The 13,904-nt window shown below is 41.3% G+C and overlaps 2 protein-coding genes across 3 annotated transcripts; both read right to left on the bottom strand.

Moving 5' to 3' along the window:
• Positions 1 to 680: 680 nt before the first annotated feature.
• On the bottom strand, positions 681 to 3,530 carry LOC9653625 (ABC transporter G family member 10). The gene is made up of 2 exons (XM_024683362.1): positions 1,967 to 3,530; positions 681 to 1,822 (listed from the first exon to the last, which is right to left on the bottom strand). The coding sequence occupies exons 1-2, from the start codon at positions 3,052 to 3,054 to the stop codon at positions 847 to 849; spliced, it is 2,064 nt and encodes a 687-aa protein (XP_024539130.1). The 5' UTR covers positions 3,055 to 3,530; the 3' UTR covers positions 681 to 846.
• Positions 3,531 to 12,125: 8,595 nt separating this feature from the next.
• LOC9653763 (ribonuclease H2 subunit B) lies at positions 12,126 to 13,892 on the bottom strand. 2 transcript variants are annotated; one of them, XM_024683294.1, is made up of 11 exons: positions 13,711 to 13,892; positions 13,578 to 13,616; positions 13,459 to 13,506; positions 13,294 to 13,395; positions 13,154 to 13,233; positions 12,967 to 13,090; positions 12,851 to 12,915; positions 12,718 to 12,781; positions 12,569 to 12,644; positions 12,423 to 12,498; positions 12,126 to 12,329 (listed from the first exon to the last, which is right to left on the bottom strand). In XM_024683294.1, exons 1-11 carry the CDS (start codon positions 13,757 to 13,759, stop codon positions 12,228 to 12,230), a joined length of 825 nt encoding a protein of 274 aa, XP_024539062.1. In that variant the 5' UTR covers positions 13,760 to 13,892; the 3' UTR covers positions 12,126 to 12,227. The 2 variants fall into 2 exon arrangements, with proteins under 2 accessions (XP_024539062.1, XP_002978469.2); XM_002978423.2 differs by having other exon boundaries at positions 12,718 to 12,772; positions 13,711 to 13,874.
• Positions 13,893 to 13,904: the final 12 nt, after the last annotated feature.

Below are 13,904 nucleotides of genomic sequence, written 5' to 3'. Positions count from 1 at the left end.
CTAAGAGATTTTGCTTAAGAAAGTCCTGCCAGATCCTTTGTGACAAGCGAAAATACAGCAACTCTAGCTCCCATTTCTCTGGAGCGGCAGCGATCAAAACACCAACGTCGAGCACGAGCAGCATCACGACTCGAGAGCGTGCATTTCTCCCAGCCACCATAGCAGCTCGACTTACTCGGTTTGATCCAGTAGACTTTGGGATGGCGATCAAGTTTTGGAAGAAGGGATCGATGCTCCTGGAAGTGGAGATCACTTATGAGAAGTCCAGCATCGCTTACACGGTTCGCACTGCTACTATGGATTTCTTGAAGGTTTTGAATGGCGATATCAATCACACGAAAAACATGAAAAACTGGTTAGCAATTATGTTTCCTATTTTTGTGTTCTCATGGTTCCACCTTTGATCGCTTGGAACATCCAAACTCATCCAAGCTCAACAGGAAGATTGGCTTGACGCTTTATAGTTCTTTGTTCATTCATGGAGCCTATTGAAGTGTTTTTCTTCCTGTTGCAGAGTCCCTTTCGCTCGAGGACGAAGCGTGATGTTACCGACGTAATCGTCTCTGCGTTTGCGATGTCGCTGTGGTTTACTTCGTCTTTGTGGTCCTTGTCTCATGCTTGAAGACGGGCTGGAATAACTTTTCAATGGAAGCTTGGAAGGAACTCGAACTCTGCAGAACTTCTTAAGCCCGATCCTCTCTTACTTCCAAGGCGTATTTAGTCGTCGCAACACATGGACTACAGTTGTAAAGAGGTATCCAGCAAGAATTGCTTTCTAAGTTGGCAGGCTGACAATCGATCGCAGCGAAAAGCACTAGAACTCGAAAGCACAAGGAATGCGTTAAGCTACTGTTTCTTCTGCCTCGTCTTGAGCCCCAGCACGAGGCAGCACAGGCAGCGGTACGCAATCGCGAAGCCGATCATGACACCAACGTCGAGCCACTTGCTGTCGTTCTCGAGAGCAGCCTGGACGAGCACGTCGCGACCCGAGAGCGTGCACTTTCCAGCCACCACCTCTCCGTAGCAGCTCGACTTGTTTGGTGGCGACGAGTATTCATTGATGAGCAGCGCATCTAGAGGGTACTTGAACAGCGAGATGTAGTGCATGAAGATCCAGTACTCCGGGATGCTGTCCTTGGCGATGAAGTATCCAGAGAAGAGGAAGAAGGCCCCGATGCTGCCGGAGATGAGGGAGTAGCCCATGATGAAGTTCGGGACGAGAGCGCTGAAGAAGGCGACGAAGGAGTTGGCCATGACGACAATGAGCCACACAACGAGCACGAAGAAGAGATAGGACGAGATGCACGGGTTCAGTCCGACCAGCCAGTACGTTGGAGCCGAGTAGAGCAAGGAGCAGACGAGCAGGAACGGGAGGAAGACGAGAGTGTTGGAGATCACGTACGAGGAGACTCGATACGCGCCTCGGGACGTCTCTCTCATAAGGATCTGCTTCTCCTGGAGGTAGAGCGGAAGAGCCTCGGTGGTCGACGACAGCAGGAACGTAAGAGTGAACGCGAAGAAGCCGTAGCGTTCCTGGATTCCTCCCTTGTTGTGGGACAGTCGCAAGAAGATCGAGCCAAGCCCGAGACCGGCCACCGCAGCCTGGAGCGTCCGTGCCGCGAAGAGCTGCCTCGTCCGGATGATGTTCTTGCTGAAGCGGTTGGACAGAACCATGATCTCCTGGAACCGAGAGTTCGCGTAGTCGAGGTGCATCTCCTCGGGCCCTGGAGAGTTTACGTCGGACACCTCGGAGGTGACTTCGTCCAGCGCCATTTCGACGTCACCACCATCGCCAGCAGCGGCGGCAGCAGCAGCAGCAGCACTAGCAGCGGCAGCAGGATCATGATCTCCATTCAGCTGGCCGGACATAAGGAACAGGTCCTGGAGCGATCCTTGGAGGCCAACTTTACTCCTCGTCGTTCCCAGAGTTGTGCTTCCGATAATGCCACTCTTCTCGGCTTCGAACAGGTCGATGGTGTCGATGGCATACTCGAGAACGTTCACTTGCTGGGGGATCCGGTGACCGGCCTCCTGGAGCCTGGTCGCGAGCAGGCCGATAGAACCATGGTGGATGACGGCTCCGTTCGCTAGCAGCAGGATGTTGTGGATCAGCTGGAGGATCCGGAAACCAGGCTGGTGGATGCTGAGAATTATCGTCCGGCCGTGCGACTCCGCCATGTTGTTGAGCATCCCGATAACTTGGAGCGCTCCAGCACTGTCCAGTCCGGATGTTGGCTCGTCCAGGAGAAGAACAGCCGGGTCGTGGATCACGTCAACTCCGATGGAAACTCGCCGCCGCTCGCCACCCGACACGCCCCGGACGTTCTCGCTGCCGATCCGCGAGCCGGCTACGTGGAGGAGCCCGAGCTCTCCCATGAGAGCTTCAACTCGGGCCGCCTTCTCGGCCTTGGGGAGCGACGAAGGCAGCCGGAGTTGAGCACTGAAGAGCAGCGTCTCGTGGACCGTGAGCAGTGGAAACAACGCGTCGTGCTGCATGACGTAGCCGGAGACGCGCCGGAAGTGCTCGAAGTCGATCGGCTGGTTGTTGACGAGAATGCTGCTGTTCTTGGGGCTGACGGTGCTCACGGACGAAGATGGTCCGTGACTTGGATGAATTCTCCCGGCGAGAACCTCGAGCAATGTGGATTTGCCGGCTCCACTGGGTCCTGCTACTGCTAGAATCTCTCCGGGCCTAGCTACGCAGCTAACGTTCCTAAGAATGTACCTGGCCTGGTGGTGGTGGTGGCGACGGTGGTGGTGGTGGTGGTGATGGTGGCGTTGGAAGAACCGAGCTCCAGGGAAGCAGCCGCTCCGGTCGGTCCGCTTGATGATCTTGTAGTAAAGGTTCCGGACCTCGATCTCGTAAGTCCGGAGGCGGGGGGACTTGTAAGGCGAGTCCATGGCGACCTGGGAAGCTTTGATGATCACTCCATTGGGGACGACAGAGGAGAGGCGAGATATCTTGTGGACGTCGTCGACTGCATTCTCATTTGTAGCAGCAGTGGCAGTAGCAGCAGCAGCAGCGGCAGCAGTGTGAGGATTCGCATCGCCCATCCTCGAAGAACTCCAGAGACGAGCAAAGCAGGGGACTTTAAAGGCTCTCGGTACAATCAATGAGTTTGGAGGACGAGAAGCAAGAAGGGGATTCAAGAGGAGAGATGGTTCTTCCCGGTAGCAGCAGCAACACCACCAGCAGCAGTGATGGTGTGATCTCTTCTTCTTCTCTTTGTACTCTTCTTCTCGATCGATCGATCGATCTCCTTCCTAGCAGGCAGGACGAAGGAACGCGACTCCCCTGCTCGGCTACTTACTTGGAGTTCTTCGCTGGTGGCACTGGCATTTGGACTGGAGGTAAGTCATTGTTTTTTCCTTCTTTTTCCTTTCTCGGTTCTAGAAGTTATGCTCAACTAAATCCCTCCTCCCACCATAGCTCTTGTTCCTCGTCTTCCACTTCCATTTTCAGTGCTTCCACTGCTACCACTCAGCATGATTCAAGCAACGCACAAATCACTCACCACACTGCTGCTACTTCTCACCTCCTACACCCTGTAGACTTTACCAAACGAACACGCAGTAAAAGATAAAAATAGCAGGATTTCTACTTTAGCCCAGGTGAAAAAAAAGCTCCAAAGCCTTATCATACGCGCTCATTAACTACGTGTCAGGATACTACACCCACCTCATTCATCCATCCACAGAGAGAGTATTTGGGCATCTTTGGGCATCCAACGCTTTCCATGTGATGGCATATTCCCCACCGCGGCGCGCTGCCAATTGGCTGCTGCTCGGCTTGAATGTGGTATATTCGACTGGATATTTGGCTATGAACGTTGGAGCCCTAAAGGGATATTCTGACCTAGAAACAGGGGAAGCGATGGAGCATCGTGAATTCGTGGATTTCTCAGTCCAGGGTGAGGATTCCTATGACCTTCCAGCGATTGCTGCTGCTGCTGCTGGAACCCAAGAATTTCCTAGCTCCTTCGAGCGTGATCTTCACCTTGAATCGCCGGTGGTTTCGCCGGATCGTCACGGAGAGATCCAATGCAGCCCCAGTCTCGACGACCAATGCGCGCGCTGTTTCTCCATGGCTCTTGGCATCCAAGAGCAGCGAGAGACCCGTTGCCACGGCCACCATTGTTGATTTCTTCGTCTTCTTCGTTTCCGCCATAGCCAAGGCTAAGAGAAAAGCTACAATGGTACCATCTTACATAAATCTTTCTTTCACGAATCCTTCGATAGCGCGGCCTCGCGGAAAAGCTTGTGATCTTCGAAGTTCCTGCGCTAGCCACCGCTCGGTTTGATGCTGCTTTGAGAGCGCAACAATAGAAAAAAGTGGAATAATCGAGCTGTATGAAACAAATGCCTAAAAAGATGGCTGTGATTGGACCACACTCCCAGAGGCATATATTCTTCGATTTGCTAGAAGCTTCCAAATCGGCAGATTAAAACACAAAAGAGCAATGCTCTTAGCAAAACAGATTTCGAACGAGGAGCTTTTACTCACGAAAAATGGTTGCAAAGCCGCTGCAGCCAAGGCTCGCTTTTCACGCATTCTCCAAGCAATCCGATGGAATAAATGGTTGGAATAAAAAAACCAAGTAGAAAAGTAGAACAACATTGGAAGCAGATCAAACACTTGATGGATCACCTCGCGAGTCACAGATAGCATCGAGTTTTTTTGCCAAAAGAAGGATGATGCGAGAACAGTTTCAATGCAGATCGTGTCTTTTCCAAATTTCTGAACAAACCGCCCTCGTCGGCTTTCTAAATGCCAGCAAAAGGAAATTTTTCTGGAGAGCTTTAGGCATGAGATCCATTTTTCTCTACCTTTGTCATTCGTGACTCTTCCAGCAGCATGAAGAGAGGATCAACCACTGATCCCAAAAACAAGCTTTCATCTTTCGGAAGTGATATCAACCAAAAGATTACGCAAGAGTAATGCCTCAATGTTCCTTGGATTGGAACAGGGCCTGAGCCAGAAGCCATGACATGATGAACGTATTGGCTTGCGCTCCGTGTTGATGTCGTTTCAGTTTCTCTTTGAAGCGCACAACCAAGGCGAAGTGGCGACCAGCACTCGAGAAACTTTATATTTTCTGCTCCTCCCTCCCTCTAAACTGAGATTTGTGAGGCTGATGGGGGTGCGGACCAAGAGCCTTGATTCTTTGAAATACCTATACATCTCTTGGGGTACCTTCCCCTCTTGTTTTCCCGGCTAGGAGAGATTAGTGTGCACGACAGGCCCCTGCTGTGAAGTATATAAAACCAAAACAATGGCGTTAATTGGTGCAAAGACGAGTTGAGCAATCGGGATGGTTGGCATCAAACAAAGATACGAATACAGTTTTTTCTTATAGAGAATATGAAAGGTTTTTCATTGCTACCAACACTATCAAGCATAACACATAAGAATTTTTTGTATTTTAAAATTAATAGCAGCATTATATACTATTAAATAATATAAATCCTTTGTTATGTTATATAGTGTTGCAATTTAGGACATAAATTAGCAACATGAAAATAAATTCAAAAGTTTAAAAAGAAAATTGTGTTCCAAACTCACCATATAAAATAGCAAATAAAAGTATCCCAGGGTACAACTAATATCATCTCATCAAATTGAAACATTAAGTAATTGTACTGCTTTGCAGAACAGGAATCATGGTTTGTTGTAAGTTTAATATATTAATATATTTTTATTTAAATAATTTAAGACTATAAATAGAGAATTAGAGATATAATATTCAAATAATTTGCTGTTCGTTGCATTCAGCAACGTTTGGTTTGCTTAATAGTAGTGTTATTATTATTTATTAATCAAATTAATCAAATGTAAGTTTATAAACTTATTTATAATTTATAAATTTAAGATTAATAAGAAGGAAGTCTTTTGAAAGTTTATAAATTATAAACATGTTTATAAATTATAAATACAAAATTAATCTAAATGAATAAGTACTAGAATATACTAAAATATCCAAGCATATTTTAAATATATCCACTCGGTTTGGACATTAAGATCTTATTTAGTTTTCTCCGCCTTTAACTAGAAATTAATCACGTAAGCAAACCACAAAGAAGTGTTACTATTTGATAAGCTGTGTGGCAATATAAAGAGGAGATTTGTCATTACACACCTAAGGATTTGGAGGCTTGAATCAACACCATGGCCTCTAGAACAAGATAATGGAGTGGACTCAAGAGGAAACTTTTGGATGTTAAAAGGAAGCAAACTTATCTATATTTTTAAAAACCATAAGATCAAGAACAAGAGGAGTGTGGAGGATCTTTTACCCCTAGTGTCTAGACAAACCCCTTAAAGAGCTTCACACCCCGATCAATTTCTAAAGTTGTGTCTCTATCCCTATGCCTTTCAACACGATACTCTATCCCAAATGCATTGAGCACAACTTCCACAATGCCATACCAGCGTTGCCGATCATACAGTTGATCCAAAACAGATCGAGACATGTCGAAAACACTGGTTAGCATGTCATCAAATGGGTACACAAGCCGGTTTGACGGAACCGAGCATATTCCACCCGCGGGATCTTCACGCCATATCTGGTTTGTCACCCGGACCTCCACCCACACCCGCACATTTCCTGCAAGCGTAGCAACCCATGTGATGGGCTGCCCTACTCTCACCTGGTGCAGACGCAGGTCCCGTACACGTTGGATAATTTCGGCCATGAGTTCTCTCACTTGCTCTACAGTGAGCAAGTCATATCCAAGCAAATACCTAAACAACCCTTGCTGTGGAGCAGGTGGGGGTGCACTGCAAGTATAAACCATTGCCAAGAGAAAGATCATCAAACTAGGGAGCTTTATCATTGGAAATCCAAGAAAATAGAAATTAGAATTCATCAACTGCTATTACTATTATTATCGATACAATATATATATATATATAGAAAGAAAGAAAGAAAGAAAGAAAGAATATAGACAAATAACACATCCTAGCAAACCAAAAGAGAAACCAAACTTTAAACCAAACTTTTGATTTTTATTTTGGTTTGATAGGATTTGTTATTTGTCTAAAATTTTATAGTAACAATAAAAACATCAAATATTTTCTGTTTTTAGTAGCATTTGCATTACATTTACTAGTTTAATTTTTTTTTTTTGTGTGTTGATTCCCTTGAAGCACTTTTTGTATGATTTTGTCATCTACAATTTGAGAGTGTGATGAAATTTGGTATTTATTGTTCAAATTCCTTAATTTAAGTTGTATATGTACATAACTTCAGTAAGCTTTGCAAATAGATGCCTTAATATTTCATTATTAAATGTGAATGCATTGAGGAATATTTAATTTGTATAACTATTTCTCTAATTGATTTCGCATGCATCAGAAGTTTGTTTTTATGAATCCTAGCCTAGATCAACTAGTGTCTAGAAATTTGAATTAAAATCTTTAGTTAGAAATGTAAATTAATTAATCTATTCCAAGTGAGACCATAAATGAAATTAGTAAAAACTGAAAAGCTATAAGCACAAGATGATTTTTTTCTATTGTACTATGAATTTTTAGTTTCTAGGATGGTGGTTTTTATATAAGAGGATTGAATAACATATCATCATTTAGATAACTAAATATTAATTTGACTTTTAAACTTCATCTACATATTAATTTTTAGCTTTAGGCTTTATGAAACCCATTAAGTTTGGCAAACCTGCACCACTAATCCAATTTTTATGACAATTATAACTTATTTAATATAATTATTATTTTACTTATTTTGAGCACATCTTCAATTCACCAGATCTGGTGATAAGGATTTAGTTATCACGCTGAAAATTTTCGAGGTTATTGTGATGATAATTTCAGAATAAATAAATTGAGATTTAATATAAAACTAGAAGCTAGAAGTCTAATTCTAAAAACATAAATTGATAAATAAAAAACAATTCTCTTAGACCCTGATATGCTTTCATTTAGATGAAGACACTTCAAAAGTATTATGCATAAATAAGATACATTGTTACTAAAATCTTACCCTCAGGTAATAACTTCTTTTCCATATCTTCTCCCCAAAAAGATGATAAAACCTAAGTTTGGTGGAACATTTGGAGCTTCTAACCAACTTATAAATTTACATTTTGTTTTCCTTTTTCTAAAGTTTGATTAAGATAGCTTTTACTTTATATTCTATTCAAAGGACCATTTAGATTGTCTGCAAAAGAACTCAATACATCATTGAAACCACAATAGCTTGTCCCCAGCCACCTATCCTTCCATTGTATCCCAATATTACACAGTTATGCTTTTGTCATTCTGAAGTGTCATGGTATATTACCTAGCATCATTTGAAAAAATATTGTTGTCAACGAACCAAATCTACAGGAAGTTGGTTGCTGTTTATTATGGGTCATCCTTTGGATAGAGTCATGGAATCTTAACAAGCACTTGCATCACAAACAGCCATATGCAAGCAAGGGATTGAGATATGAAAGAATGTGGGTTGGATTATGAGAGTTCTGCCTGTGAAGATGCCATTGCCCCACATTTTAGCATGAACCCTAAAAATTGTTTATTTGTAGTGATACTTTAGAATATTTATAATTATTATTTATTATCATAATAATAAATTATTATTATATTTATTCTTTACAAGAGCATTATTCTTTACAAGAACTTTGGTGCCCATATATTTCACATGGGAAGCCTATCACTCTCCTGTGGTAGTGCAATAGCACTGACTATAGCAGGTGCTACCACTCACCAAATATTACTATATAGTGTTTGTTTTTCTTGTTATTCTTATATATTAGCTTAAAGTATAGTTTATTGTGGTAGGACTACCTCTTTCTAAGTGTGTGATGATTTTATTAATATCACATTTTTCTCCTTGAAATAAATTTTTCATAAGTGTTTTCATAATATAATAGGTAAGTCACTTTTTATTGAAGCTGTTAGTTGCAAAATATTGAATAATTTCTTGTATTGATTCTATGGTGATTTAAGAGCTAAAAGTGACAAGAATAGGCCCATTAGAAGCTCTATGAAAATAGTTTGCAAATTTGAAAAGCAGCTTTTTTCTTTTGTCATACTTGAAAGTTCCTTCTGTCATGGCATACATTATCATAAGTTTTTGACCAATGGTTTTTTCTTTAATCTCCAGAAAGTCTAAAGGATAGAGTTATATATATATAAAGATGTATCTCTAAGTATAATTTTTCTTGCTTGTGGTCCATTTATAAGAATAAGATCATTTGTGTATTTAGATGTGTCAAAGAATTGTTTTAGCATATCTAGATTAAGTTGTTGCAAGTTTTATAACAATACTATATTTGTAAGAGAATAAATGTAATTTTCACTATACAGGTGAGCAGGAGAAGCCTATAGGAATATCTACTAGTTGTTTCTAAATTTATTTTCAAGCCTGACATGCATAGTAGTTATAAGTTATTTGCTTATATATTTGATTTTCTCTATAGTAAGCTTGCTTTATGGTTTCTTCCTTCATATCTTACATTTCCATTTATCATTAGCAATATTTCTAATATAAATTCTGGTTTTATTGGTAGGGAGGTTTTCCTAGACAAAATCAATCAACTAATCCATCACTTTGTTAAAATTATATTTCTTTATATATTTGTATACTTTATAACATTTTGCAATATCTGCATTGAACAAATCAATTATATTGCTTCATAGTATTAATATATTTAAGTTTATATATTTTTAGATAAATGTATATTTATGAAACATATTAAAATGTGGTCAAGTAAATGCTAAGTTATTATTATTTATTTATAAAAACTAATTAATATTCTTAGCATATTTTTAAATTTTTTTTAAACTAATAACTTTTGAGTAGTGGAGTAGGGCGGCTCAAGGGTGGCCACTTCAGATTGCTTATCCCATACCACGTTTTAATGTCCCTTTCCAGATGAATTACTATGGCATGACATTCAGATAGTATAACCTCAAATCTACATAAAAGCAAGCAACAGCTAACTATTTGAATGTTTTCTTATGTGCTTTATTAAGATATAAGAAGTCTTTTTATACATTATGGGTTTAGTCTGGATCAGTGTTTCAATGGCTTCATATAAATTCTGTTTTAAACTGGATGAGTTTCATGCAAAGATCATAAAATCAAGCCTTTGCAACCTTTTATATCCCTCATTAAATCTAGGGTTGTTAGCAGCCTTATCCAGTCCTAAAGTTCTGTAAGTAGATTGCATATTCTCTGCTTTTAAGTATGGTTAACTTTAGTCACATTGAATTTTATATAATATACAAATTTATAAAAATTCATGGTACAACTTACAAGAGCCATTCCAAAGAGGCTTGTACCACACCAAGCCCAGTCTTCAGGAAGTCTCATTGGCCAATATGACTTCCTTCCATTTTGTGCATACGTTTTCTTCTTTTTATTCAATGGTGTAGGTGGAATATGGTTTAAGCCATGACTCATTTCTAGTGGCATGCTTTTAGCATGAATAATTTTAGTATCAGTAGTGACTGTGTTTAAAATTGTTATCAATGAATTTCTTAAATCGATTGTACTTCACAAGTTTTTCCAGCTCGGAATCATCCACCTCTTGTGGTTTATACCACATGCTCTTTATATTCGAATAATATCTCCCGCTTAAACACAGTCAGTCGCAATGGGTTCAATTTCTGGTCTGCATACTGCCATCAAGTTATCCATGAAAATCCGAGGTGCACATATTTTCTCAAAGTGCCTATTGTAAGATGTACAACCATGTCTATACTTTTTTCTATTAATGTAATCTTCCATCTTTCTTGAGCAAATGTCGTGACAGTCCAGTTTGCTCATGTTCCATGTCATTTGGTTTGGCCTCGCAAATTGCCATATCTCTCTGTCATTTGCAGTTTGGAGCCGAAGCAGTCATCCATATGGATTTGTCTATTATTCTATAGTCATAGAAAGTAAATACTAGATCAGTCGACCAGGAGAAAATCTCAGTATGTTACCTACTTATATTAAGACTGTATAGTTCTCTGTCACCTTGACAAAACTGAAAAAGAGATTGATGCCACTAGCACCACGTACCCTTCGAGAAAGTTCTGGATAGTAGCTTTATAAGTCTCAGAAAAACTTATGCTGCCACCCTTAAGTTTAAGGTGTTAGCCATAGAAAATATCATATAAATCTAAGTAGATCGTGATTTGCCATGTTTCTTCCGCAGTTTTGTCCACGCTGTGCTCATGGCTGATGAGGAGACGACAGTCCCAATGAAGGGGATAAGTGGACTATCACTGGTTCTGGATCGTAAGTTGCGTGGAGGTGTTGCAAAACCTCCACGCCCATTGTCTCGTCTTTTAATGATCTGATTTCGATGTCTTGGGTATCTGCCAAAACTCCGCAAATGAAGAACGTCCGCCGAATTCGGTATAACGTCTAGGTAAACCTGGGATGGTTTATCCATAGTCGAGTGAGCCACGACCCTGGCATGCTGCGCGTGAAGAGTGGTGGCAGCAGGAGAAATGTATTTTGCAGCTGAGCTATCTTTGTAGTGGTGCCAGTGGTCTCTCTGTAAGAGGATGAGCGTCGCAACTTTTTCGGCCAATTCTATCATCTCCTCAGGAAGATCAGATGATAGCATCATCAAAACCAGCTCGGCCGAACTAGCCCGTAATGCCGATATAAATGGGTGCAGAGTTGCATTGTGTCGAACATGCTTAGATTTATGTGGGACTAAAAGATCACCACTGATGTTCTGTCATATGATATGAAATGTTGCTTCAAAGGAAGGGGCCAACATATCTAGGGCCTAAACATATTAGGTGTTGGACATATCAAGTGCTTGACATATGGACATTACTAATTAGATGATGAGGCATTTAGTTACTTTAAGAGAGTCATAGTTACTCCTGCTACTTATCCACGCTTGGTTGAATTTCTTCACTTTAACATTTACACCATTGCGCAGAAATCACATTGCATCAACATCCACAAGGACCATTGTAATGCTTTGTTTTAATTAAACAGTCAGATTCCCCTTGTCCATTCCAGTTTTGAGTCAGTTGTTTGATGCCTAGGGAATGCCCCCCATGGGGCACCATTTGGTACTACGAGTTTTGGTATGATCACAATACACCATATAAGAAAACAGACAGTTGTAGCATTACATCATACAAGAAGACGGACGAGAAAAATCTACATTGTCTGTATGAAAAACTTAACTTGTCTGTCACCTGACATTACAATTGTATCATTTTACTCTTTTACAAATCCTTCAATCGATCTCTAGCGCGGCCTTGCGAAAAAGCTTGTGATCTTAGAGGTTCCTGCGCTAGCCGCTGGTACTTTCTTCGTCTTTTTGTTGCTGGAGGTGGAGCTTTGCTTGGCCTGAAAGTGCAACGAAAGAAAAAATTGTGAGGTGTTAAGTTGTGTCGGTCGAATCTAGATGTAAGAAACAAAGACCGAGGCCTAAACGCTTACGCGAAATGGTTGTGATGGGACCACACTCCCAGGCATAGATGCTTTCTTCGATTTGCTACAAGCTTCCAAATCGACCCTTTGAGCAAATTATAAAAACAATGAGTTTCTTTCAGCAAAAACGTTTCGAACGAGGAGATTTTACTCACGAGAAATGGTTGCAAAGCCGCTGCAGCCAAGGCTCGCTTTTCACGTATTCTCCAAGCAATCCAATGGAATAAATCTCTGAGGTGAAACACACACACACACACACACACACGAAACTCCCATGAAAATGAACAGAAATCACTGTGCTTACTGAGTTCGTGATCTTCAAGGCCTTGAAAACCATGAAGTTTTAATGCTTCTGACGTCTGCTCTACCTACAAACAAAGCTTTAAGAAGAGATTCGTGCAAAGAAAAAAGCAACAAAATATTTAAGATATCTTTACCTTACAAGAAAGCCATCCCAGAACCTTGTTATCGTTCAGTCTGTAGTACCTCGTCTCTTGTAGCTCTAGAGAATCGATCAATAAAAAAAAAAAACATAAAACACTTGGTGGAATACCTCGAGAGTCACAGATAGCATCGAGTGTTCCAGGCAAAAGTGGGATGATGCGAGAATAGCAAGGAAAGTTTTCAACGTAGATCATGTCCTCCAACGTTCTGAACAAGCCGCCCTCGTCAGCTTTCTAAATGGCAGCAAAAGAGAATTTCTCGGAACAGCTTTAGACACGAACTCCATTTTTCTCTACCTTTGTCATTCGTGACTCTTCCAGCAGCGGTAAAACCATGAAGAGAGGATCGACCACCGATCCCAAATACAAGCTTCCATCTGAAATGGATGTGAAAGAAGTTAGTGGAAAATCGAGAGTTTGAAAGCGAGATCTTAAACCTTCACACACTGAGTCTCCGATAAACCAAGAAGAATAACGAGGCTTGAACCAGTTGAGTTCTTGGAGAGTTCCATTTATCAAAAGATAACAAGCTTTAGTCCCTGGAAAGAACAAATATAAGATTTCGCGCTCGGAAAAAAACGAAAAAGTTGTCATACACTTACCAGACTTCGGGTGTCGAAGATGAACAAAAGACCCATCGATTTGCTCATCTGCATTGGTTTTTTCGCGAGGTGAGTTCTAAAATCTTGGAGGAAACCTTCGTTCTAGATGTCGCTCTTACCAGCATTTGGATGAACAAGAGACCCATCTAATTGCTCCTCTGAAACGATAGGAAAAAAAAGTTTTGCGAGATAAGAGCTCCAAACTCATGGAGAAAAACCTCTTTTTCGTGCCTAGGCAAAGAGAAATCGTACCTGATGGAGAGGAATAGGCAGTGACGAGAACGCGCATCTCTGGCGCCATCGCTAAATAAGAAAAAGAGAATGCGAAGAGCTTTCGATCATCAAGGATGCGCCATAGCAATGGCTCCGTTTTGCCGCCTCCTTGATCGGACGGCCAAGCGTCATCCACGTGGCAACAGACGATCAAGGGAGAAAAGCGTAAAAAC

This window comes from Selaginella moellendorffii, unplaced genomic scaffold, assembly GCF_000143415.4.
Source record: "Selaginella moellendorffii unplaced genomic scaffold, v1.0 SELMOscaffold_37, whole genome shotgun sequence".
NCBI classification, from domain to species: Eukaryota; Viridiplantae; Streptophyta; class Lycopodiopsida; order Selaginellales; family Selaginellaceae; genus Selaginella; species Selaginella moellendorffii.
This window is presented reverse-complemented; position numbering and strand designations above follow the sequence as displayed.

Coding starts and splice junctions, on each gene's coding strand:
- LOC9653625 (XM_024683362.1), bottom strand. CDS start 3,054: ATGGGCGATGCGAATCCTCACACTGCTGCCGCTGCTGCTGCTGCTACT. Junction 1,823..1,966: donor GCCATCGACACCATCGACCT/GTTCGAAGCCGA, acceptor TGCCGCTGCTAG/TGCTGCTGCTGCTGCTGCCG.
- LOC9653763 (XM_024683294.1), bottom strand. CDS start 13,759: ATGGCGCCAGAGATGCGCGTTCTCGTCACTGCCTATTCCTCTCCATCA. Junction 12,645..12,717: donor CCTTGAAGATCACGAACTCA/GTAAGCACAGTG, acceptor GTTTCACCTCAG/AGATTTATTCCATTGGATTG. Junction 12,330..12,422: donor TCCCATCACAACCATTTCGC/GTAAGCGTTTAG, acceptor TTGCACTTTCAG/GCCAAGCAAAGCTCCACCTC.